This window comes from Crocuta crocuta, unplaced genomic scaffold (genome assembly GCF_008692635.1).
Source record: "Crocuta crocuta isolate KB4526 unplaced genomic scaffold, BGI_CrCroc_1.0 scaffold312, whole genome shotgun sequence".
NCBI classification, from domain to species: Eukaryota; Metazoa; Chordata; class Mammalia; order Carnivora; family Hyaenidae; genus Crocuta; species Crocuta crocuta.
This window is the reverse complement of record NW_027527378.1, coordinates 573770-600441: the sequence shown is the minus strand read 5'-3', so window position 1 is coordinate 600441 and position 26672 is coordinate 573770. Positions and strand designations below refer to the sequence as shown.

The 26672-nt window shown below is 43.3% G+C and overlaps 1 protein-coding gene across 1 annotated transcript in view; it reads left to right on the top strand.

Annotated features, from left to right (window-relative positions):
• Positions 1-26672, top strand: part of PHKA2 (phosphorylase kinase regulatory subunit alpha 2) — a 72443-nt gene that overhangs the window by 4118 nt on the left and 41653 nt on the right. The window contains 3 exon segments of the mRNA XM_077769203.1: positions 20506-20664; positions 23636-23683; positions 25189-25357. Of these exon segments, the coding sequence (XP_077625329.1) occupies positions 20506-20664; positions 23636-23683; positions 25189-25357 (376 nt within the window).

Sequence of the window (26672 nt, the reverse complement as noted above, 5' to 3'; positions counted from 1 at the left end):
AACTTTTAAAACAATGGAAGAATAAAGAAAATTTAATCACTCCAAGAGAAGGAAGGAAAAGAGTGCTTAAGGAGAGAGGGAAGTTAAAAAAAAATACATTAACATAAAGGACAAATAAGGAGATGCAAGTCGGTCCACCTGTATTAGTAACCAACAGTAAATGTAAATGTTTAAATTAGCTAGGTAATAGAAAATACTAAAAAAAAATTAATATGTATGTAGCTTATAAGAGACACAGCCTAAAACAGGATACTGAAAGGTTGAAAGTAGTTTAATTGGACAAGATATAGAGGCAAATGCTAACCAAGAAGAAGTTGATGTGATTCTGCTAATATCAAGCAGTAGAGTTTGAAATTTTAAAAACTTTAATTATTAGAGATGAAGAATATTATTACTAAATGATAAAAGGATAATTCAATAAAATAAGGCAATTTTAATTTAGCAGAATACTAACAAAATAGCTGCAAAATGTATAAAACAAAACTTGACCTAATTGTAGAAGTTAACAAATCCATAATCTTACTAAGAGCTTTTAAACTTCCCTCTCTAAGATACTAATAGACCAAGCAGAGGGATAATGAGGACATAGAAAATTTGAGCACCGTAAGAAACAAATTCGGCCACATGTGCAGGCATAGAACTCTGCACCCTACCAATAAAAACATATTTGTTTTAACCTTGCAAAGCTTTTCAAAAATTGATGATAAATTAGGGTATAAAGTCTTTTTATTAATGTTTATTTGGAGAGAGCACAAGTGTGCATGCACAGGGAGGGGCAGAGAATTCTAAGCAGACTTCTCCCTGTCAGCACAAAACCTGATGCGGGGCTCAGTCTCACAAACTCAGATCAGGACCTGAGCTGAAATCCAGAATCAGATGCATAACTGAGCTGCCCAGGCACCCTGGGTATAAAGAAAGTCTTAACAATACTGATCAACTTGATGCACACCAGAGTTTTAGTCAAAATGCAAGGAAGTTAGAGAACAATAACTAAACAACTCCTGAAGCTCCTCCAAATACGTTTGGAATCTTGCTAAGCCCACTTCTAAATTTATCTAAATAGATTATGCATATATATGTGTCATGGATGTGTGTGTGTATCTTGCTAAGAAAAAATTAGAATGGAAATTATGAAATATCTAGAACTGAATGACAACAGAAGCATTCCAGATACAAATTTGTGAGATACAGCTAAAGTGGAATTTGAAAAGAAATTTATATTCTGAAGTAAATACTAGAAAAGAAGAAAAAGGGGTGCCTGGGTGGCTCAGTCGGCTGAACATCCGACTCTTGATTTCGGCTCAGGTCATGATCCCAAGGTCATGGGATCAAGCCCTATGTATGACTCCGTGCTGAGCACGGAGTCCACTTGGGATTCTCTCTCTCACTCCCTCTGCCCCTCTCCCCAACTTGCACGTGCACACTCTCTCTCTCAAATAAATAAATAATATGGCACCTGTCATTATTTAAAAAAAGAAGAAAGGTTTGAAAATTAATGAACTCAAGATTGAGAAAAAGATAACCGTGCACCCAAGAAAATAGAAGAAAGGAAATCATATAGGAGCAACAATTAATGTAAGATAAAACAATAAAGATCGACAAAACCAAAAACTGTATTTTAGAAAAGACTAACAAGTAGGGAAACTTTTGGCAGGGTTGATGGGAGCTGGGGAGGAGGGACAAATAAACAGTGTTAGGAGAAAATGGAAAAATACTATGGATAATTTTTGGCAGTAAATTTGGAAATGTAAATGGACAGTTTTCTAGATGAATGTTACCTGTGTTGAGGAAAAATTAAATTTTAGATCTGTAACTATTAAATTGAAGAAACAAAAAATGTCCTAGTCCAGGATGGGTTTACAGTCAAGGACCGAGGAACATTCAGAGGTTTTGTTTATTGATTCATCTTTGAAGGCCAAGGAATTTGGCTTTTATTCTGAGTGGGAAGTGAAGCCATGAGTGGGTTTTGAGCAGATGAGTGACATCTGAATAATGTTTGAAAAGATTCCCTGTATCACCCGCGTAGAATATTGTCTGTATGAGCAAAGCAGAGAGACCAATTAAGAAGCTTCTGCAGCTGGACCATGATGGTCCAGAGAAGGGTGGCTGTAGTGGAGACCGCTGGGAGTGGTGGTGTTTGGGGGAAATTTTGTAGAGGCAACAGGACTTACTGGTGGATTGGGTGTAAGGTGTGTGGAAGAAAGAGAAGTCAAGAATGACTCTAAGGGTTTTGGCTTGAGCAACTGGTAGGATGGAATTGCCGTTTACTGAGGTGAGGAAGATTGTGGAGGAACAAACTTGGGGAGGAAGATAAGGAGTTTCTATTAAGTTTGAGGTGCCCATTAGGCTTCCAAGTAGAAATGGAAAGTAGGCAATTGAATATATGAGTCTAGAAGTAAGGGAGGGGTCTGAGGTAGAGATAAAAATCCCGGAGTTATATTGGTATATATGTGGTGTTTAAAAGGTCATGAGGCTGGATGGGATTATAGGAATGAGTATAGACAGAGAAGAGGTGATGTTCAAATAGGAGCTTTACAGAGATAGATCCAGAAGATGACCCAACTGCCAAGGAAGACTGAGGAGAGGCAGAGTGAAAAGCACTGGAGCAAAGTCCTTCAGTGAGTGAGAGGCGTGGAATGTAGCACATGTGGGGGTGACCTTAAAGAGGAGCACAGATGGTTTCTTCAACAAAACAAGAAGCAAGGCAGAGTACATGGACACCATGTTCCCATTTATTGTTTCTACCTTCTCAGTGAAACATAAGACCTGCTCATCAGCTGAGAGTGCAGATGGGGAAGAGGTACTAGTTAAGATAGACCTAACAAAGCCCAAAATGTCATTGAATAAGCACAGAAATTTATTTCTTACTCATGTAAAAGCCTGGTGTGGGTGCAGGTCAGTAGGGGTGTCATCTAGTGAAGTGTCTCTGCCATCTTCAATGCACAGCTCCCAAGGTCACTCTGCATGTCGACTCCCAGCTGGGGGATCAGGAAAGAGTACAGAAGATTGTTCATGGGAGAGTTTGACAGCCAAGGCATGGCAGCTGTGTACTTTACTTTTACTCACACTCCTTTGGCTAGAGCTCAAACACATGGTCACATCTAACTACAGGGGAAGATGGGAAATGTAGTATAGCTGAAGGCCTAAGAAGAAGAGGAAATCCAGTTAGTGATGAGCTCGGGTCTGGGCCTTAGAATGTAAGTTACAGACTGTTAAGCGATAGAGTCACCTTGGAAAGCAGTTTGGAGATACTGGTGAAACTGAAGCTACGCATACCGCGTGGCCCAGGAGGTCCATATGTAGTTATATATAGTAATGATGTGCTCTTACCCGTTACCCAAGGAGACATGTACAAGGACATTGGTTGAGACATTGTTTGTAAAAGGGAAAAACTAGAAACAATCTAAATGTTCATCACTTTGGGAAAGGACAAATAGAGATCTAGCCACACAATATCCACACACTATATAGCACCTAAAATGAGAGGCCTAGACTTCCATGTATCAAACTGGATGGTCCTCAGAAATTTAAAGTTTAGTGAAAACAAATGATAGAAGAATAAGTATAGTGTGCTGCTGTGTATGTAGAGCTTTAAAGGCACCCCAAATAATATTCTTCCTTACTTAGGGACACATACTTGTAAGAATTTCTAAAACATGGACAGGAAATACCCACTCCTGCTTTGAAGTAGTATAGCGGTTCTCAGGAGCGTGGTCCCCAGATCCCTTAGGATCCTCGAGCCCTTTTAGGGCGATAGATGGTTGTCTGTTCTGTGTGCTGATTGGAGAAAGAAAGCACTGAATGGATGACATCTTTTCCTTCACAGAAGTCAGTGCTCTGCCTTTTGCCCCCTCTTGCTTCAACTGTTTTTGGGTGCCAGGAGGAGGGCTTTTGCTGTGCCCTTTGCAGCACAGCTTTTAAATATTTTAGTGCCAGATAAAAACATTTGAGTAATTGAGTGAAAAAAGTCCTTGAATCCTCCATGTAACAAATAGAGGACTGTAATAACCCAAGCACGGGTGAGATTTAGAATTGTTTCAAGTTTTACAGAAATCCAAAAGATCATCTAGTTANCCCCACATCCATCAGTCCTCAGTTTTTGTCAGCATTCAAAAGTCTCTCATGGTTTGTTTCTCTCCCTTTCCCCCACCATTTCCGCCCTTCTTCTCCCCCTTGTTCGAGAGGACCTTTTTCAAGGTCATCCTTCTGGTGAGCTGAGCTGACAGCCCCTTGATGAGAGGAATGGAGAGAAATACTTTAGATACACCAGATTGCTGTGAACACCAATTAAAGTTGCATTCTCCTTCTTTTTGCCTGGTAAAATAGTGAAACTTTCATAGGCTCTTTCTTCAAATACTGTGACACAGATGTGATATTTATTTCACTCTATTAGTAAAAGAGTGAAATAATTACCACTTCTGCCTCACACCGGGTGGAGAGACCATAATTAATGTTTATAACATACATGTAGGGTAGTGGTTCTTAAATGAGTTACAGAAGCATTTGGGAATTGATGAAAGCTGAATGTTTTATTGTCTCCTGAGAAAAATGCTTACAAAGAATCTCCAGGAGTCTCGTGTACCTCCACCTCCTGTCCCCCAAAGCCCATCAGTTAGCTCCTAATAGATCCTCCACGGAGTCCAGATTCAGAGTGACGTGTGGTACCTCGGTGCTCTGAACCTGAACCTAACGGAATAAAAGTCAGGCTTAGAGCTGCAAATAAATAGTGATGCCCACAACTCTTGTGTTGGGGGGAAACATTGCTAGGCTGGCACCCAGCAATCCCTGATACCTCAGGCTTCAGGTGTTGGCCAAGAGGATCCCAGCAACCCCACTGCATTTGTACTCTGTCAGTTTTCACAACTGGGTCTAGACTAACATCTCAGTAATACTCCACCTTACTGTGGGAATCGGTGAGGGAGGCAAAGAAATAAAATATCCCAAGACGGTGGTAAAATCATTTGTTCATTTGATTGTAGCTAAGGGGCCTAGACAGTGTCTGTATGTTTCGAAAGTTTTGAGATGAGCATTGGGATCTGGAATGAAGCTGGAACAAAATTGGATTGAAGTGGGTGCCTGTGGTTCTTGGCTCCTGACCCAGTTTATTTCCCCAGAAGCCATCCTTCAGTCCTGGGAGATGGTGCAAATGCCTAGCCCCAAGACACCTCAGAGCTTTTATGTTATTTGTAAACCCAGAGGGGACAATCTGATAAGCAGCAGTTTAGAAAAAGACATAGTTTGAGAGTGCAAGTTGCACACCTGTGATCTCCTTTGGTAAAAGCATGAGGCTGCCGCATATTAAAGTTTCCAGCAGCATTCTCTGAATGCCCAAGGTTTACATATCACATGATACAAAACCTCTTTTTAAACTGAGNCCCTCTCTCTCTGACCCTCCCCTGCTCATGCTGTCTCTCTCTCCCTGTCTCTCTCTCTGATATAAATAAAACCTTAAAAAATTTTAAAAAAAGACCAGGGCTATTGGAATTCCCACTTTAACAAACCTTGCAAGACCAAGGCATTGCCCTTCCCTATCCCCTTTCATATTTTAAATGGTAGTTGCTAGAATAAAATTTCAGCACCACAAATGAATTTAACCAGTTTGCGGAGTTTTTATATCAGAATTTTTCACTTTCTGTTTATTGCTTTCCAACATGGGGTTGGAATGGGGGGGGTGATGGTGAATAATCATGTATTTTCAGTATCTGTCCTAGTTTCTTCTAGGCATTTCATTTGCATAATTGAATTGTACTTTTCTCCCTCAGAACTGAGCAAGGCAGTGACATGTACTTAGCCATTCTTAATCTAAAGGAAAAAGGACTAAGGATGGCATTAGCTAGAAGCCTCTGACCTCTGTCTCGTGGACTGTAGGAAAAGGGAGCGAGCAGGGAGGCCTCCCAGAGGAGCAAGTGTGTGGAGAGCCATTTGGCATGAGGGTATTACAGCCCCAGGGGCTGGGAAGTGTGAGAGCAGAGTGCATGCAAGAAACTAATTCCAGCTTGGGGGCAGGAGCGAAGGAGCGAGCGTTGGGTGGTTAGGCCAGATGTGCGAGGAGGAGCCCACACATGGTGTGCCTCATGTGGCAATCTAGTGGCCTCAGATTCTCTTGTAGGATTGGAGAATCCTGAGCAGGGCAGTGATTGAGATTCTAGTTCTTTCTGTGACGTTCCTTTGTGGAGGATGGATTGGAAGGGACCAGCACTAGAGGCAGGAAGGTCAGTGAGGAGCTCTTCCAGTCTTCTCGTGGGACAGAGGAAGGGGAGGAGATGACTTACACTCCACCAGTTTTGGCGTGTAGACCACATTCATCTCTGTGGCCTCCAGCTAGAAACTGAATTGTACAGTGTTAAGTACTGTGGGGCATATGTATTTTGCTTTAAGATTGCCTCAACCTTGGATGTCTTTAATAGCATCAAATAAATGTTTTTATGGTATCTAGTTCACTTTGGCCATTTAAACATTGTGATTGTGTTTGTCAGGATTCTGTCAGGTGTAAATGACCGAAACCCGCCTCAAACTGCCTTTCAGCACAAAAAAGAATCTATTGCTCAAATAACTGAAAAGTCTGGGGGGTTGTTCTGGATTCAGGTGTGGCTGGATTCAGGACCTGAAATGATCAAGTGTGTCTCTTTGCATTGCTTGGCCTTCTCTGACTTGGAGTGGGCTTTATTCTCTGGCAGGCTTGTCCCACGTGGTGGCAGCAGTGGCCCGTGGCAGCCCCGGGTTGTATTGGTTTAGAGCAGTGGCCTCTGCAAAAAAGAAAGCTTTTCCTATAGCAGCTCCAGCACAAGGCCTGACTGAGGCTGGCTCACTTGATCCAGTTTGGGCTGTGTGTTCCTTCCTGAGCTGTGCCTAGATTGGCCAGGCCTGGGATGCCATGTCCTTCCCTGAAGCTGGGGCTGGGGCCAGGGGGCAGGCAGGGATGGGCCAGCGCCACCAGAATCTCATGGAGTCACAGTAGGGGAAATTACAGGCCATTACCAGGAAAGGGGGAACAGGTGCAGGACAGGCAGAGGCAACTGTTTCCATTAGGGTAGGGATGAAGTTAAGGGCCCAGAGAGACTCATGCTCTCCAATCTGGTCTGAGTCCTCTTTTTTATAGAAAGAGAAATCAAGGCCCAGAGAAGTTAAGTAATTTGCCTAAGATCACATGGCAGGTAAGTGGCAGAACAGAAATTTGAACCCAGCTGAATCTTACGTAGAGTAGTGCTCATGCCCTTAACCACTCCATTATACACTACACCTCTTGTGTGTGTGTGTCTTTGGCGAGGGGTGGGTGGTGCTGCTCTGGCTCCTTCTGCCCAAATAATGCCAGACTGAGACCGCACTACCTACAATCTTGTCCATTCTCTTTGGAAAATTCTAAATGTTAGGGAAGTCCTTGTATATAGTTGAAATCTGACTTGAGTTTTAGTAACTGAGGAAATTGAATCCCTCTTTCAGAGGACAACTTCTCAGCTCCTTGAAGATGTTAACTTGCTCTCCCTTAAGTCTTCACTAAATACCCAGAGTCTTCCCACGTTGCCATGAGATTTGGCTTTCAGCCAATTCATAGCCCTAATAACACTCTCAGGACATTCTAAGTACTGAATATCCATTTTAAAACATGGTGTTTGGGGGCGCCTGGATGGCTCACTTGATAGAATGTCAGCATGAGCTCAGGTGGGGCCTCAGGACCCTCCTCGTGTGGCTGTTTCCGGGCTTCTGAATGTCGCGGTGACGTTCAACATTCCTTGCCAAGGAAGCCTGCACAGGTTCTAGACCCCAGTCGAACGTGTTCCCAGACTAAGGGCATCCCATGGCACCAGAGCCGCCTTAGGGTTAGGGTTGCGTTGCATCAGAGGAGTCACCAGAGACGATGTGGCACCAGTCCTGTGATCACCCGGAAGGGCTGAAATGAGGACCCATTCGGGGGGTCGGCTCAGGAGTAGGGTTCCAGTGAGCCTGGGGGTTAGGACTAGGGTTAGGGTGTGGTGGAGGGCTAGGGTTAGGGTTAGGGCCAGACCTCGTGACACTCTAGGAACTGATCCGCTGGCAGTGCCGCGGTGCAGACAGAGGCCTGAGTTGAGGTTACATGGTACAGTGTCGGCCAGGCTTAGCATATGGTTGGATGGGCCTGACTCCTGGGTGGGCCCAGCGACGGTGGGGCCCCCGGACCGCAGTCGTGCCGCTGTTTCTGGGCTTGGCGAACATCCTGGGGACGTTTCAGGTGCCATGCCGAGGAAGCCTGCCCCGCTCCTGGGCCCCACTTCCGAGGGGTTCTCCGACCGAGGACTCGGCTCCCCGGAGGCCAGAACCTTGGCTAGGGTTAGAGCAGCGTCTGTGTGTGCGGCCAGGGCCGAAGCGGCACCACTTCGGCGAACTCCCGGGAGGGTGCAAGTGAGGGCACATGCACGGGTCTGGCTCCGGTGTAGGTTTCTGTTGAGCCTGGAGGGTAGGGCTAGGGTTAGGGTGTGCTGGAGGCCTAGAGCTAGTGTTAGGCCCTGAGGCTGAGGCGCTCCGGCAACGGATCCGACGGTCGTGCCGCGGTGCAGCCAGAGGCCTGAGTTGAGGGCGCACGGTACGGTGCCGGCCAGGCTTAGCGTATGGTTGGAAGGGCCCGACTCCTGGGTCGGCCAGGCCACGTTGGGGCCTCCGACCAAGGTCGTGCTGCTGTTGCCGGNCAACGTCCGCGGGGTTCTGCAGCCGAGGACTCGGCTCCCCGGGGTCCAGACCCTTGGCTAGGGTTACGGCGGCCTCCGTGGGTGCGTCCAGGGCCAAAGCGGCACCTCTTCCGCGATCTCCCGGGAGGGCACAAGTGAGGGCACATGCACAGGTCTGGCTCGGGTGTAGGTTTCTGGTGAGCCTGGGTGGTAGGGCTAGGGTTAGGGTGTGGTGGCGGCCTAGGGCTAGGGTTATGGTCTAGGCTCGAAATGCTCAGGGAACTGACCCACTAATGATGCTGTTGTCCTCCAATAGGGCTGAGTTGATAGCACATAGGACGGTGTCGGCCAGCCTTAGTGTTTGGGCGTACCGGGCTTATTCAGACTTTAGGACCCCTCTCGTTGGGCTGTTTCTGAGCTTTGCGAATGTTGTGTTGACATTTCAGTTTCCATGCCGCAGTAGCCTGTACCGCTTTTGGGCCTCAGGTCCGCTATGTTCTCAGACTTAGGACTCCTCTCCCTATCGGGTCAGAGCCTTGTCTAGGGTTTGGTTTGCGACCTGGACAGTCTCCATGGCCGAAGTGGCGCCAGTCCCTTGATCTCCCTTGAAAGCTGAAATGAGGGCCCATGTGCGGGGCCAAGCCTGGTGAGGTGTTCTGGTGAACCTTAGGGTTTGGTCAAGGGTTAGGGTTAGTTTTTGAGTTTGAGTTTGAGCCCCGCATCGGGATTGCTTGTGTCAGCGCAGAGCCCTCTTCAGATCTTCTGTTCCTCTCTCTCTCTGTCACTTCCCTACTCGCACTCTCACTCTTACAAATAAATAAAAAACATTTAAGAATTTTTAAAAAGCATGATTTTTGGCTGTGACGATGCTAGATGTGGTCTTTGAGACTGCCAGTTTAGTGAGACTCTCATTTCCCTCCTTCTCAGAATTTTACTTCCATTAACACAGCATTGGGTTTTTTGGTATCCACTCACACGAAGTTTATAGGTTACTGTTAAAACTTGTAGTCAATGTTGTATGGTTGAAATTTTTTTGTACCTCTGTGTTGGGATGGGATAATGTCAGTGTCACAGGTTAGCTGCTGGGTTTGGGAAGGAGGAGGTGATTTGGAAAAGACAGAAGTTCTGTTAAAGATGTTTTGGGGCCCCTGGGGTGGGAATGTATGTATAAAGGGAACTGATTCAAATCAAATATGTGGGAGTGTTGGCTAATAAGGTTAGTTCAGCAAACATTTATTAAACATATGAGCCCCATAAATTCTTGGTGAATTCTGTCTAGTTTGTTTTGACCAATTGTCCAGGTCCATAAGCATTCTCCTGGCCCAGTACTGGCTCAGCATTTACTTTGCAGCTCTTACCTCCTCTCCTGTTCTGCCTACACACCCTGTAAGGGCAGCAACTGTCACCATTTCCACACCTCTGTTCTCTTCTGCTGTTAAAATATGCCCCGTCTTCTGCTTACTCTGAGAATCATCTTTGTATTGTAACCAGCCAAGGAGATTGTGTAAGTGTTCTTTCTTGAGCTTGTAGGAATGCTTTAGGTTTTTTTTTTTTAATTTTTCTAGCAGACACTTATAATGTTGAATATGTATTTTTTAAACTGCATACACACCACCCTTAGGGAGTCATGTATACTGTTTTCTTTGGTCATCCTCTACTACTGCACCCCTACACTCGCTGAAACCAAAATGTTTATCCACTAATGAGTGGGAACACAAAATATACTATATGTATACAGTAGAATATTATTTGCAATAAGAAGGGATGTAGTACTGATACATCTGTAATATTGAAAGACCATGAACACGCTATGCTAATTGAACGAACCCAGGCATAAAAGATCACATGTGGTATGAGTCCATTTATACAAAATGTGAACAGGCACATCTATAGGAACAGAAAGTAAATTAGTGGTTGCCAAGGCCTGGGAGGTTGAACGTCAGGGGCAGATGGGAAATGACTTATAATGGATATGGGGTTTCATTTTGGAGTGATGGAAATATTCTAAAATTAACTGTGATGTTTCTGTTAGTCTCTGACTATAGCAAAAAGCTTTGAATTGTACCCTTTAAATAGGTAAAGTATATGGTGTATGAATTATGAATTATGTCCCAATAAAACTTTTTTTAAAAGTGCTAGAAAACTGGGAATTTATTCAAAGGATATGGGAGTGCTGATGCATAGGGGCACATGTACCCCAGTGTTCATAACAGCACTTTCAACAGTAGCCAAATTATGGGAAGAGCCTAAATGTCCATCAACTGATGAATGGATCAAAAAGGTGTGGCTTATCTATACAATGGAATATTACTTGGCAGTGAGAAATAATGAAATCATGCCATTTGCAGCAACACGGATGGAACTGAAAGGTATTGTGCCAAGTGAAATAAGTCAGAGAAAGATATAACATGTTTTCACTCATATGTGGAGCTTGAGAAACTTAAGACCATGGGGGAAGGAGAAAAAAAATAGTTCCAAACAGAGAGAGAGAGAGAGAGGCAAACCATAAGAGACTCTTAAATATAGAGAACAAACTGAGGGTAGGAGGGGGGGAGAGAGGGGGAAGTGGGTGATGGGCACTGAGGAGGGCACTTGTTGGGATGAGCACTGGGTGTTGTATGGAAGTGATGAACCATGGAATCTACCCTGAAAACCAAGAACACACTGTACACACTGTATGTTAGCCAATTTGACAATAAGTTATATTTTAAAAAATAACAAAAAATAAAAATGCTAGAAATCAAAATAAATTTCCTCTTTTGTATGTTTAGTGTACAATTCTACAAATTTTAAAATGTGTAGAGTCATGTAACCATAACCATAATCAAGATATAAAGCAGTTCCTTCAACCCCAAAAGATCTCCTTCCTGCTACCCTTTTGTCACACCCTCTCCCCACCCCTAACCCTGGAAACCACTGATCACTTCTGTTACTATATTTTTGTCTTTTCAAGAATGTCNCGGTCAGCACAAAGCCCAACGTGGGACTCGAAACCATGAACCATGAGATAATGACCTGAGCTAAAGTCGGACACTTAACCGACTGAGCCACCCAGGTGGACACCTATTATTGCCAAACTGGGGGCACCTGAGTGGCTCAGTCAGTTAAGCATCTGACTCTTGGTTTCTGTTCAGGTCATGATCGCACGGTTTCTGAGATCGAGCCCCACATGGGGCTCTGTGCTGGCAGTGCTGAGCCTGCTTGAGATTCTCTCCTCTCTCTCTCTCTCTCTCTCTCTGCCCCTCCCCTGCTCATGCCCTCTCTCTTTTCCTCTCTCTCTCACAAAATAAATAAACTTTAAAAAAGAAATTTCCAAACTGTTTTCTATAGCAGCAGCACCACTTTGCATTCCCACCAGCAACATAAGACTCCAGTGATTCTGCATCGCTGCAAGCATTTAGTAATGGCAGTATTTTTAATTTTAACCATCTTAATAGGTATGTAGTGGTATCTCATAGTAGTTTAATTTGCATTCACTTAATAGCTAATGATGTTGAGCATTTTATGTGCTTACTTGTAATCCATCAATCCTCTTTGGTGACGTGTCCAAGGTTTTTTGTTTGTTTTTACCAGTATTTAAATTAGGCTGTTTGTTTCTTACTGTTGAGTTTTGAGAGTTCTTCATATATTCTAGATATAATTCTCTTATTGAGTATGTGACTTGCATATAGTTTCTCCTAGTCCATAGCTCTTGTTTGTTTGTTTGTTTGTTTTTAATCTCTTAACAGTGTCCTTCACAGAGCAAAAGTTTTTAATTATACTAAAGTCCAATTTACCAATTTTTCTTCTATGGATCGTGCTTTTAGTACAACATGGCTAATTCTGCTTAACTGTAGGTCATGAAGGTTTTTCTTCTGTTTAATTATACAAGTTTTACAAGTTTCCATTTAACATTTATATCTGTGATTTTGTTAATTTTTAAATGTTTTATTTATTTTGAGAGAGCGTGGCTGTGTGTGTGTGTGTGAGAGAGAGAGAGAGAGCGCGAGCGCGAGCGAGCAGGGGCGAGGCAGAGAGAGAGGGAGGGAAAATCCCTGGCGAGCTCCAAGCTCAGCATGGAGCCTGACATGATGCTCGATCTCATGACTGTGAGATTATGACCTCAGCCAAAATCAGGAGTTGGACTCTTAACCGACTTAACCAGCCCCTTGAGTTAACTCTTGTATGAGATGCAGGATTTAGATTGAGATTCATTTTCTTGCATATGGATTTCCGGTCATTCCAAAACTGTTTCAAAAGATTTTTCCATTATGTATCTTTTATTTAGCTCATTATTTTTGGTATTTGCTTTGTTCCATAACCATGTTAACCGCTATTTTGACACATAAGGTTTATTGTTTTTGTTTACTCACATTTTTAAAAATAGCACATCTTTTTATTTTCATTCTTTTCCTTGAGTGATTGTAGTATTTCTTTGGGTATTTTTAAAATTCAAGTGTAGTTGACCTATATGGTATTATATTAGCTTCACGGGTACAGTATAGTGATGTGATAATACTGTGCATTATGAAATGCTCACCACAGTAAGCATAGTTGCCAACTGATGCCATACACAGTTATTTACAATATCATTGTATTTCCTGTGCTGTGCTTTTCATCCCTGTGACTTATTTATTTTATAACTAGAAGTTTGTCCCCCTTAATCCTCTTCACCTATTTCCCTCATCCTCTTCCCCCCACCCCCCAGCAATCACTAGTTTGTTCTTTGTATTTATGAATCTGTTTCTATTTGTTTTTGTTTTTTAGATTCCGCATATAAATGAAATCATATGGCGTTTGTCTTTCTCTTTTTTACTCCCGTTAACATAATACCCTCTAGGTCCATTCATGTTGTCACAAATGGCACAATCTTATTCTGTTTTTATGGCCAGGTAGTATTCCATTGTATATATAAACCACATTTTTTTCCAATCATTTATCAGTGTAAACTTGGATTGCTTCCTTATCTTGGCTCTTGTAAATAATGATGCAGTAAACATAGGAGTGTATGTACCTTTTTAAGTAAGCTTTCATTTTATTTGGGTAGTGGAATTACTGGATGACATGGCATTTGTATTTTTTTTATCTTTTTGAGGAACCTTAGTACTATTTTCCATAGTGGTTGCACTACTCTGCATTCCTAATGACAGTGCACATGTGTTCCCTTTTCTCCACATCCTTGCTAACGCTTGCTCTTTCTTGTCCTTTCTATTCTAGTCATTCTGACCAGTTTAAGGTGATCTCATTGCGGTTTTGATTTGCATTTCCCTGGTCATTAGTGGTGTTGAGCATCTTTTCATGTGTCCATTGGCCATTTGTATGTCACCTTTCGAAAAATGTCTTTTCAGATCTTCTGCCCATTTTTAAATCAGATTATTTGTTTTTTTGCTTTGTTAATGAGTTGTATAAGTTCTTGCTATACTTTGGATATAAACCCTTTATCAGATATATTATTTGCAAATATCTCCTCCCATTCGGTAGATTGTCTTGTTTTGTTGATGATTTCCTTCACTATGCAGAAGCTTTTTATTTTGGTGTAGTCTCAATAGTTTATTTTTGCTTTTGTTTCCCTTACCTGAGGATACCTATCCATAAATATGTTGCTAAGGCCAGCATCCAAGTAATTACCGCTCATGTTTTCTTTTATGAATTTTATGACTTCAGGTCTTATGTTTAAGTCCTTAATCCATTCCAAGCTAGGTTGTGTATGTGGTGTAAAAACGTGGCCTATTTCCATTCTTTTACATATAGGTATCCAGTTTTCCCAGAGCCATGTATTGAAGAGACTGTCTTTCCCCCATTGTATATTCTGATCTCCTTTGTTAGAGGTTAATTGACTATATAATCATGGGTTTATTTCTGGGCAGTCTGTTTTGTTCTGTTGATCTATGTGTTAGCCTCTGTGCCAGTACAATACTGTTTTCATTACCACAGCTTTGTAGTGTATCTTGAAAGCTGGGGTTGTGATACCTCCAGCTTTGTTCATCTTTCTTAAGATCGCTTTGGCTATTTGGGGTCTTTTGTGGCTTTATACAAATTTTAGGATTTTTTCTAGTTTTGTGAAAAATGCTATCGGTATTTTGATAGGGCTTGCATTGAACCCATAGATTGCTTTGGGTAGTATGGACAGTTTAACAATTAATTTAATTAACTTAACAATTCTTCCACTCTATGAGTGTGGTATATCTTTCCATTTGTGTGATTCAGTTTTAGAAAGTTGTGTGCTTCTAGGAATTTATTCATTTATTCTGGGTTATCCAATTTGTTGGCATATAATGGTTCATAATATTCTCTTTTACCCCTTGTATTTCTGTGTTCTGACACCATTTATTAAAAAGGCTATCCCTTGGGGCGCCTGGGTGGCTTAGTCGGTTAANGAGTGCCTGGCTGGCTCAGTCAGTAGATCATGCAACTCTTGATCTCAGGGTTGTAAGTTTGATATGCATGTTGGGTGTAGAGATTAGTTAAAAATAAAATCTTTAAAAAAATAAAAAGACTGTCCTTTCCCCATTTGTCTTTAGACTTTGGTCAGAAATCAATTTGTCATATTTGTGTGGATCTCTTTCTGGACTCTGTATTCTAGCCACTCTGTGTCTATCCCTTTGTCTCTTATTAGGTACCGACAAATTTAAGCTTGTTAAGTCTTCACGGTGAGCTGACCCTTTCATTTTTATGTACTCTTCCTCTGCATCCCTGGTAATATTCTTTTCTGGGAAGTCAGCAAAGACCTTACCTGATACTACTATCTGAATTCCTTTTTCCTCCTACCCCTATCCTAAAGAGTAGGAATCTCAGTTTGATACTTTTTTATAAGCCAAAGAGCAAAATGCAAATTGCTCGTTACCGTATTAATCTCTGATTGCTTCAGATTCACTTATGGGTGGGCTGTAAAGTTGGGGGTCCCAGCCCACCACAGCTAGCAGGTAAGGTCATCATGACAGCATAATTATTCACAATTCTTTACATAATAGCTGTTTAGATAGTTGTTCACATAATAGTTGTTCACCATTATTTGCTTCCCATCCTTAGAGGGGGATTTCACATCTCTACCTTGTTGAACTCAGATATGGCCACGAGACTTGCTTTCGTGGATAAGAGGGGAAGTAATCTGTGTCCATTCTGGCTGGCAGCCCAAAGAGGCAGCTCATATTTTGCTGTGTCTTTCCCGTTTGCCATGAGATGGGCAGTGTTGTGAGTAGAGGCTGCTCCAGTAGCCTGGTTCCTAGAAGAAAGACAACGCAGAGCGGAAGCATAGTTGACTACTGATGGACACGAGGCATGGAAGACAAACGAATGTTTGGTGTTATAAGCCACCAAGGTTTTAGTGATGTTTGTTACCATAGCACAGAAGCCAAGCCCTGGGCCCCATTCATTCTAGGCCTTTCTCTCATAAACAGGCACCATAAAGGGCACTTTCTCTAATTTAGAAATGAAGTGGTGGAAAAGGTAAGAGGGGGCAACAAATGTCTGAAACTGAAGGACAAAATGCCCAACTGTTGGCCCCTTGTACTCAATGAAACACAATTTATTTGGGACTCATCTGCCTCAGGCCTCTTCTCCTCGAGTTGAAGGCTGTCATTGTCACTTCCCTCACAGCAAGGGTGTGAGTCTCCTCGCTCAGGCCTCTGCCATCTCCACATTGGGACACTACCCTTGACTCCTCGTGGCTGTCCTCATAGCTCCGTTGTCTGCAGTCTGCCCCATCTTCTTCCTTCACGGAAGGAAATGGATGTCAGGCGGTAGTGGTGCTTATTACAGAATTTGTCACTAATATTAATTTACAGGTGAAGTGTACAGAGTTTAGTAAAATAGGTATTTGAGCAAAATTCAGGGCTAAAGAAGGGGAAAGGCAAAGACGTGGGGGTGGAGAGGGTGGAGAGTTGCCAGGGTTTTTGTCTCAAACCTATCAATGGGATAAACCTATCCACTAGTCATATTTAATGTAAAAATAAAAGAAGGCACCAGGCTTTTTTTTTCCTGATGAAAATAATGATGGTTACGTTAAGGAGACTTGTAGATTGTACTCCTAACCACTGTCTCCATCTGATTTCCAGAAATAATCCTATGAAAAAGTAATGTGAATGAAATCTGTTCAGATAGGTTGATTATATAGTTAGCAGTTATTGAGCACTGATTTATGGTAGACACAGTCCAAATTGCTTGATTTAAATTACTCATTTAATTCTCACAAACAACACTATGAGGACTGAGTACTATTCTAATCCCCATTTGATAGGTGGAGACACTGAAGTAATTTGCTCAGGGTCACAGCTGGATTGTGGTAGAGCTTTTTTACGTAGGCTGTTTCCAGCACCTGGGGTGGTGGTGTTTTTTTTTTTAATTTTATTTGAGAGAGAGAGAGCCCATGCAAGTGGGGGAGAAAGGCGGGGGAGGGGAGGAGAGAGCGAGAATATCTTAAGCAGGCTCCATGCTCAGTGAGGAGCCCAACACGGGGCTCCATCCCACAGCTGCGAGATCATGACCTGAGCCAAAATCAAGTGTTGGATACTTAACCAGTTGAGCCACCCAGGAGCCTCTCAGCACCTCTGCTCTTAAGTATAAACGTTGAAGGCTATGTGTGGGTATAGATATAATGAAATTATATTTTTAAAAGATTGGAAAGCAGCATGTGGTTACAATGATGATACCTGAAGCCATTGGCTTAGCCTGAAAAGATCTGCCCACTGTCCTGTTGTCTGCTGTTTGCTTGTTTCTGTTTAGCTTGTACGATTGCAGCAGCTACAAAGGCCCTTTGTTCCCCTTCCATTTAGATTACTAATGCAAGAAAAAGACCCCAGGGAGAGCTCTGAAGAAACAGACCTGTGGGGTGGTTCACAGAAAGCAGTGAGCGAGAATGCAGGTGGTGCAGCATAAGCCACCCCTAAGCAGGGGAGCAAGTAACACACAGGCAAAACCACTGGCTCAGCTTAGAAGGGACAGCAGACTGGGCAGTGCAGAGTATCTCCTAATGTGTGATCATTTGATTTTTTATGAATTACATCAAAACGGAACCTCCCACATCTTCCAACCCAGCATGTGATTTTTTTTATAGACTTAAAGAGAGAAGCAAGTCTTAGCTAGGGCTGCCATAACAAAAAACCACACACAGGGGAGCTTAAACAACAGATATTTATTTCTCACAGTTCTGGAAACCCGGAAGTCCAAGAACAGGGTACCAGCACAGTCAGGTTCCGGTGACGGCCCTCTTCCAGGTTGCAGGCAGCCACCTTCTTGTTGCAACCTCACGTGGTAGAGAGAGAGCGAGCTGGTATCCTGGCCTCTTCTAGAAGGGCCCTAGGTCCCATTCATGTGGGCTCTACCCTCACTACCTTATCGCCTCCCAAAGGCCCCACCTCTGAATGGCATCACATTGGGAATTAGATTTTACCATATGAATAGACACAGATGTTTAGTTCATAATAGTAAATTCAAGGGTTACCTGGGTGGCTCAGTTGGTTAAGTGTCCAACTTCGGCTCAGGTCATGATCTCACGGTTCATGGGTTCGAGTCCCTCATCGGGCTCAGAGCCTGGAGCCGGCTTCAGATTCTGTGTCTCCCTCTCTCTTTGCCCATCCCCCACTCATGCTTTGCCACTCTCTCAAAAATAAATATTTAAAAACTTTTTAAATAGTAAATTCATAACTTACAGTTCATAACTCCTTTCACTGAGTGCAGTAGCACTGCAGTTTAACATGGTTTGAGTGTGCAGTTTGGAAACTGGGGGTCTTAACACCGAGACTGCATCTCTGTAGTGAAAGGAGGGGTTCAGACATTCTAGCTCTGGGTGGGGATAAACTAATCCGCCTCAACAGTTAAGCTTGAACTAAGGAATCAAAGAAGTAATGTTCAGTTAACAGGACAGTGACATTTCATAATCCAAACCACACTTGGCACTATGTGTAAGTAGTCACTGCTGTGTCATCGGAAGGCTGTTTGTCTCTATGGACTCGCGGTTGATGGCTGTTCGAGGAAGGGGCTGATTTCTGTCTCTGGATCTCCTGGTGACTGCTGTCCTGGGATTAGCCAGCTGGCCTCAGGACAGTTAAAGTTGCGTATGTGATACGTTGTTGGTGCATAGTGATTTTTTTTTTTTTTAAACTCCGGTTGTCCAGTGTTGGAGTAAGACTTGTACTTTCAGCCGTTTCTAGACTTCAGTTCTTTAAAATCATTGATGTGTAATTGTTGGCTATGGAACTGTGTCAAAATACAAAACTCTCTTGCCCCTGTGGGTGGTTTCAGTTGAGTTCTAGATGTTTTTAAAGAGAGCAAACGTTAGTTAAAGGAGAAAGTCCAATATTTAATTCCTCATGTGGGACCATTTGGAACTCTGCCGGTGTCTGTTTCTTTGGGTGTTTTTGGGTTTTTTTTTTGACCTAATAAATGTGGCAGTATCACTTTGAAAGTAACCAACAGTTTTTTCATGAGCCTCCTTCTAGTAATTTGGTCCCTTTTTGAGTAATTTTTTTAAGCTGGCAAGGCTCCATATTCTCTTGGATGTATTTTATTAGATACATATTTCTTTGCATATTTTCAGGAAAAGTCAACAAGGGTTTATCTTTATGGGATTCTTTTTCTATCTTAGCCATTTTATTTCTAGGCACAGAGTTTATTAGCACTGGCTTTTAAAAAGCTATTTAAAGTAAACAATGTAATGATTTTTAGTATATTTACAGAGTCGTGCATCATCACCATGATAAGAAACCTGTTAACAGTCAATCACACCCCATTTCCTTCTCCCCTCCCCCCACCCCTGCTCTAGACAACCACTAACCTTTCTATCTCTACAGATTAGCCTATTCTGGACATTTCATATAAATGGAATGATACTATATGTGGTCTTTGGGACCAGCTTTTTTTACTTAGCATTATATCTGCAAGGTTCACCCATACTGTAGCATATGTTAATACTTCATTCCTTTTTATTGCTGAATGACATTTCATTGTATAGACCACACTTTGTTCATTCATCAGTTGATGGGCATTTGGGTTGTCTCCACTTTTGGATTGTTATGACTAATATTGTTATGAATATTGTGTATACTTTTGTGTGTGTGAAGATCTGGCTTTTTAGTGACTCGGCTGCCCTTTTAAATATCATAGCTAGGGGCATCTCGGTGGCTCAGTCAGTTAAGCATCCAACTTCGGCTCAGGTCATGATCTCACAGTTCATGCGTTTAAGCCCCGTGTCAGGCTCTGCTGACAGCTCAGAGCCTGGAGCCTGCTTCGGATTCTGTGTCTCCCTTTCTCTCTCTGTCCCACCTTTGCTCACGTTCTGTCTCTGTCTCTCTCAAAAATAAACAAACATTAAAAAAATGTTTAAATATCATAGCTAAATAGGACCCCCTGATGTTCTCTAGTTCAGTGTCCTTTTTGGGCACATGCAATGGCTGGATTACAGACAAGGCTGTGGAGGCCCATACAGGGTGGGCAGCTTCCTCTGGCACACAGAGCTGGACTGGTGGAGTGGGGCCCCGCATCTGAGTCTCTCACTCCAGGTTCAGTGTTTCACCAGCTGGTGTGGCAACATGCAGGCAGAAGAAGACCTAAAGCCTGCAGTGCTCAGATTTCTAAGACTCTCATAGGCATTCCTTTTGTTTGTCACAATAGTATGATCTGGTTTGAAAGCACAAGAACAAGAACTTCAGCATTAGGAGGTTCCCTAGAGACTTTTTAGTTTAATATTTCTGTTATACAGATGAAGAAACCAAAGCGCAGAGAAGCGACGTCACTTCTCACCCAAGATCATGCTGTTGGTGGCAGAGCAAGGACTAGAACTCCTATTTCTACTTGTTCTCCTGGCCCCTGTGTGTCCCCTCAGGGCAGGCATTCGTTTGCTAGGAGTTGGGTAAAGGTGGCGCTGAGTCATTTTGTGTCTCTTCTCTAATAGAATCCGGTCACAGGGCTGCTGTCAGCCAGTCACGAACAGAAGGACGCCTGGGTGCGAGATAACATCTACAGCATTCTGGCAGTGTGGGGCCTGGGCATGGCCTACCGGAAGAATGCAGACCGTGACGAGGACAAGGCCAAAGCCTATGAACTGGAGCAGGTAATGCTGAGTGGCAGCCATGTTGGTTGCTCAGCCCCTTTCCCCTGAACCGAAAAGCCTAGAAGGAAGCAGCTGTTTGCATAGAATGGTTTTGTGTGTGTGTGTCACATCCATTTCTGCTGTAGACTGTTTTAGGGAGGCAGATAGGTAGCCTCAAATTCTCATTGGTCTTTCTCTTTGAGATTTTTTTCCTTCCTTAAAAAAGCAACAAAAATCATACTATCTTGAATAGGAAAACCAAGCATCCAAATTTGTAACTAGCTACATTTCTCTCACACTTGCTATGTCAATTTTATATATACTTATATACAAAATGCAGTCATAAGCTAATATAATGATTATTTTAAAGAGTCAGCACACCGGAAATACACATTCCAAAGTGTATACTCTGTAATAGTCATGTTGCAGGGGTATGTATCCAAACAGTATTGATACTGCTTAAAACACTTGGGGAGTTTCCCTTAGAAATCCCTTTCTAGTTTGAGGGGTTCCAAAGCAGTCTTATTAATTTATAGTTTCCTTTTAATTTTGAACCATATTGGTGTTGTCCATATTCGTGCCTATGTTACCGCACAGCGCTGTGAAGTCCTCTTACTGATTTCTGGAATCAGAACCTGACATACTCCCCAAAACAAAGATTTGCCATCATTGAGTATACAAGAAAATATTCCTCCCTTTGAGCACAGGAGGTATTTTCAGAGTATTTTGAGTGACAGCATTGAAGTAGAGAGCATTGACATATAGTTCTCTTAGCGGGAGAACCCTTTAGATTTATCTTTGATTCATACATTCCTTATTGGCCTCCCAGCCAGTAGATTGTCAGATTCAGGAAGAGTTCTTACAGCCTAATCAGTGCTTGTTATAGCAAACACAGTGGGCAGGAGTGGTGGGCAGCCTTGACGGCAGTGGGGAGACTTAAGAGAGGAAGCCTTTCTGTGGGAGCAAGGGAAGGATAGTGTGGATTTGACTAGACATTGTTGAGTGTAAGGCAATAAAATCACCAAGTCTTGGAGGTGGGGCAAGAGGTAGTTGTAAAAAAATGCTCCGGCAAGCACTGAGGGCTCCCCCAAGAAGTNCGAGCCGTTGTTAGCAGTGTAATAATTTAGTGTGGACGTTCATCAGACACCTCATCCTCCCTGAGACAAAATCAAAGTAAGGCCTGCCTGTGTACACATACATGTGCACACACACTGTGCACTTCTCCCCTGTAAGCATTTAAAAAAAATTTTTTTAGTGTTTATTTTTGAGNCTGAGCTGGCAGTCAGCACAGAGCCCGACACGGGGCTCGAACCCACGAACCGCGAGATCATGACTTAAGCGAAAGTCAGACGCTCAACCGACTAAGCCACCCAGGCATCCCCTCTGTAAGCGTTTTCTGATACAGCCTAGAGTTGAGTAGATTTGCTGCTCTGTGACTAACGAGGCACGAACAGGGCAGATTGTTTTGTTGAGTGTGGTTAATAACTAAAGAGAAACATTTCCCTTGATGATGGAAGATAACATGGGATCTTCCAGGGGTCCTCAACAGGGATGCCGTTGTGTTTGGGGCTTAGGAAGCACAGTCATTTATTGTGTGAGACTGTCCCTTGCGTTGCAGGACTCTTAGGCTCCTTGGTCCCGACTCATTAAATGCCCGTAGTCCCCACCTTTATCTCGGTGACAGCAAAATGCTTCCAGCCCCACATTTCCAGATGTTCCCCCACCCCTGGAGGAGGGGAATGTCCCCCCCAGTTGGGAACCACTGTGCTTCTTCATAATAGGAAATAACTTGTTTTTTTACTTCAGAGGAAGTCAGCTGACAAATGTTTATGCTGTACACTGCAGAAAATGTTCATTATAACGATGCTAGTTATAACCTTATCAGGTAACATTTTCTGCCTCAAAAGAGTTTATGACATAAAGTGAAAGTGTATTCTAGAATTCTAGGATTTTAGAGGTAGAAGGATCTGAAGGATAATTCATTCTTTTCTCTGGTAATTAACTTTCATGGCCTTTCACTACATTCCTCCCCTGCAAACCATGTACATTCTCCAAGACAGGAGATGCTCATGGTCCTGGGTGGGGACTTCTTCCAGTCTGTCTACCTCGGCCTACAAAATATCCCATTCTGTAGCCACGTGTGAATTTGTTTTATGGTATTTCTAATAGGACATATTAAGAGCAGCCCTTTGATGGGCCCAAATTGTGAAGGAAATGGGAGGCAACCTAACGTATTGATGGAGAGCCCAAACTCTGGAGTCGGAGGCCTGGGCTCTGTCCTTGCCTCCACCACCTGCCATCTGGGTGACTTTAGCAATGTTGCCTCATCTGTCTCAGCCTCGGCTTCCTCATCTATAAAGTGGGGTAATAATGACACCCACCTCATAAGGTTGTTTGCAGGAATTACATAGAATCCAGGTAACGTGTCTTATACAGTCCCTGAACACAGTGTCTGATTATCATCGCACTATTGTTACTGGTTATACTAATAATTATAGTAGTTGGTTGCAATACATATTATTGAGAAACCTTGGCGGCTACTTGGATTTTGTAAGAACTTTACTCAATAGTCCAGTGACAGTGTCACAAATGGCTCTTTGGCAAAGTGTCATTGCTTTGGGTCAGGCATGGTGGACTTAATTCATCTTTAGCATAACAAAAATGAATTCGTGAGAAGTGTGACATCAGAATTAAACATCAGGGTACTAGGTTTATTAACACTGTCTTGCTAAAATGCCAGTGAGGAGTCCAGGGATTTCAGGGCTGAAGGTGCCGTCTGGTGCGACCCCTTTATTTGAGATGAGTCGCTGCGTCAAGATGTTCTTTCTTCGTGCTGGATTGGAGATGATCCGAACCACCAGAGACATGCATCTGCTTGGTCTGTGCCCTCTCGGGGGCGTCTCTGGTAGCCCTGGTGTGCTGGCCATGAGTGAGGAGGTGGTGTACGGAGCCGGAAGCCGGTCTTGTCACTGATGCCGCTTTATTTCCGCAGAACGTGGTGAAACTGATGCGGGGTCTTCTCCAGTGCATGATGAGACAGGTAGGCAGAAAATGACAAATGTGTTTTCAGCTCATCTGAGGGTATTTTGTCACTTCCCTGGTGGCAGCTAACATTCCTAAAGCATTTTGAGCTTTTCTTCTCAAGTGGAAGAGAAATAGGAAATACTTTACTTACTTTGTCCTTTTATTTTTTTTATTTTTTATTTTTTACAAATTGTTTATTGTCAAGTTGGTTTCCATATAACACCCGGTGCTCATCCCCACAAGTGCCCCCCTCCATGCCCATCTCCCCTCTCCCCCCAACACCGATCAATCCTCAGTTTGTTCTCAGCATTCAAGAGTCTCTCATGGTTTGCCTCTCTCCCTCTCCCCCACTGTTTCCCCCCTTCTTCTCCCCCACGGTCCTCTGTCAAGTTTCTCCTAATCCTCCTATACGTGCAAACATATGGTATTTGTCCTTCTCTGCCTGACTTATTTTGCTCAGCATAACACCCTCAAGGTCCATCCACATTGCTACACAAGGCCAGATTTCATTCTTTCTCATTGCCATGTAGTATTCCATCGTATAGATAAACCACATCTTCTTGATCCATTCATCCATTGATGGACCTTTGTCCTTTTAAATTACCTTTGTTAAAGACCCAGACTCAAAGGCTCCCATTACTCAGAATCTCTTTTGAAGAGTTACTTGTGTAAAAAGAGAACATGCCCTTTTGTTAAATGGGGAAGAAACCATTATTTATTTATTTATTTATTTTCAATATTTATTTATTTTTGAGAGAGAGGGAGAGAGAGAGAGAGAGGGAGAGAACACGGGCAGGGAAGGGGCAGAGAGAGAGGGAGAAAATCCCAAGCATGCTCCATGCTGTCAGCGTGGAGCCCAACATGGGGCTTGAACCCATGAACCATGAGATCATGACCTGAGCCAAAATCAAGAGTTGGATGCTTAACTGACTGAGCTACCCAGGTACCCCAGAAATCGTTTTTTAAAGGCACTCCCAGACAGCCACGTAATACTGTTTATTTTGTTGAGTTTATAAAAGTGTTTCTTTTCATTTGAGTTGAAATGCTTGAGTTTTTAAAACCTGACATTACTATTTACCGGTATTTTCGATGAGGAGTAAATATACAATTCATTGAGCTTGTTCTGTGTCCAGAACATCCTACTCGGATCTGCACACATTCCAAGGCGAATGATACTGTTCCCGCCCTTCATCAGCATCTGCCTGGTTGGTCTTCAAAGACCTAGCTGCACTTGTCCTTTTGACATAAGGAAACAAGAAGTTGAAGTTGAAATGGGTCCTCTGTCCCCCCTCTCTCTTATTGCATGCCTACCCAGTGTCACAGCTCCTGAGCGTATGCAGACAAGCCCTTTGGCTTGACCTGTCACCCTGCAGAGCTTGTTAAAATTCCACTGGGTTGGGTCATTTCTGGCTCCCAGAGGTGGCTGATAAGAGGTCTAGAACCAAGACATGGACTTTGGGTGTGGCCTCTGCCATCTGTCTACCCTTTAACTGTGCAGAGCCGGCTTGCTTTCTCCCTCAGGTGGATAAAGTGGAGAAGTTCAAGCACACTCAGAGTACCAAGGACAGCCTGCACGCCAAGTACAACACTGCCACCTGCAGCACCGTGGTGGGTGACGACCAGTGGGGCCACCTCCAGGTGGACGCCACCTCCCTCTTCCTTCTGTTCCTGGCCCAGATGACTGCGTCTGGTGAGCCAGGGTCACTTGAGCCCAAATTACGGGGAGAAGGGTGTGGGGAGGGACAGACATTGGTCAGAACCCAAAATAAGTTATTCCTGTAAAGAAAAAGCATGCTCTTGATAACATTATGTGCATTGACTCTGCAACATGCTCACAGCCAGCCTCCTGAGGACTNCCATCACATCTACTTCTGACAGCTTAATATCTGCAGATAGTGTCAAGCCCCCTCGTAGGATTTTCTTCTCTAGTATCAGTAGGCCTGGCCCCTTCACCTTTTCCTCTCACTACCCGAGACCCCCTTCTAGACACACCCTCATTTACCCAAATTACATCCAAACAGTGTAATTTCTAGAGGCTGGCCATCTGCCCGGAGTGGTCAGTCAGTCCATAGTACCCGTGCCGGGAGCGGGCTCCAAACTCCTGACCGTGAACAGTGCTCCTCCGCCCAGGCCATTGGCTTCCATAGCAGCTTAGATGCCATGCCTCCTGGGCTTCAGACTGCAGTGACCAGATGGTCCCTCCCATGACAGGGCCTGCCGCTCTGGCCCCTGGGCCTAGGTCCTTGAGCTGCTGTGTCCAAGTTCTCGTCACCAGTCCAGTGAACTGACCTTCAGAGGTAGAGGCATCCATGTAGTTCAGGCTGCAAGTGTGAACTCAAAAGATAGCAGAAACCCATGAATAATATTGTCATAGCTTTGTGAATAAACTGGGCGCTTATAAAAATACTTCTTGGTTGTGAAAACCAATATGAATTCACTGTAAGTGGTTTGGAAAATATAACAAAATATAAAGAAAAAATTTCACTGTCAATTTTCATTTGAATGTGTCTCCTCCAAGTCTTTTTTTTTTCTTTTAAAGGTCTTATTGTTTGCATAAATAATAATCTTTATTATATAGCATTGTAACTTAGGCATTTTCCCCATGATCTTACAGGCTCTTCATAAACATAATTTTAGTGACTTTATCAATGGACATGTTATAATCAAAGTATTCCTTTATTCCTTTTCCCCCTATTATAACTAATGTTGCAGTACCAACTTTGACCCCTTCTCTGTTTGCTTCCTTCTGTTGGGTTTGATTCAAAGGCTACTTCTAGGGGCACCTGGGTGGCTCAGTCGGTTAATCGTCCGACTTCGGCTCAGGTCATGATCTCAGAGTTCGTGGGTTCGAGCCCTGCTCCAGGTTCTGTGCTGACAGCTCAGAGCCTGGAGCCTGCTTCAGATTCTGTGTCTCCCTCTATCTCTGCCCCTACCCCACTCTGTCTCTGTCTCCCAAAATAAAATAAAGACATGAAAAAAAATTTTTTTAAAAAGGCAGCTACTTC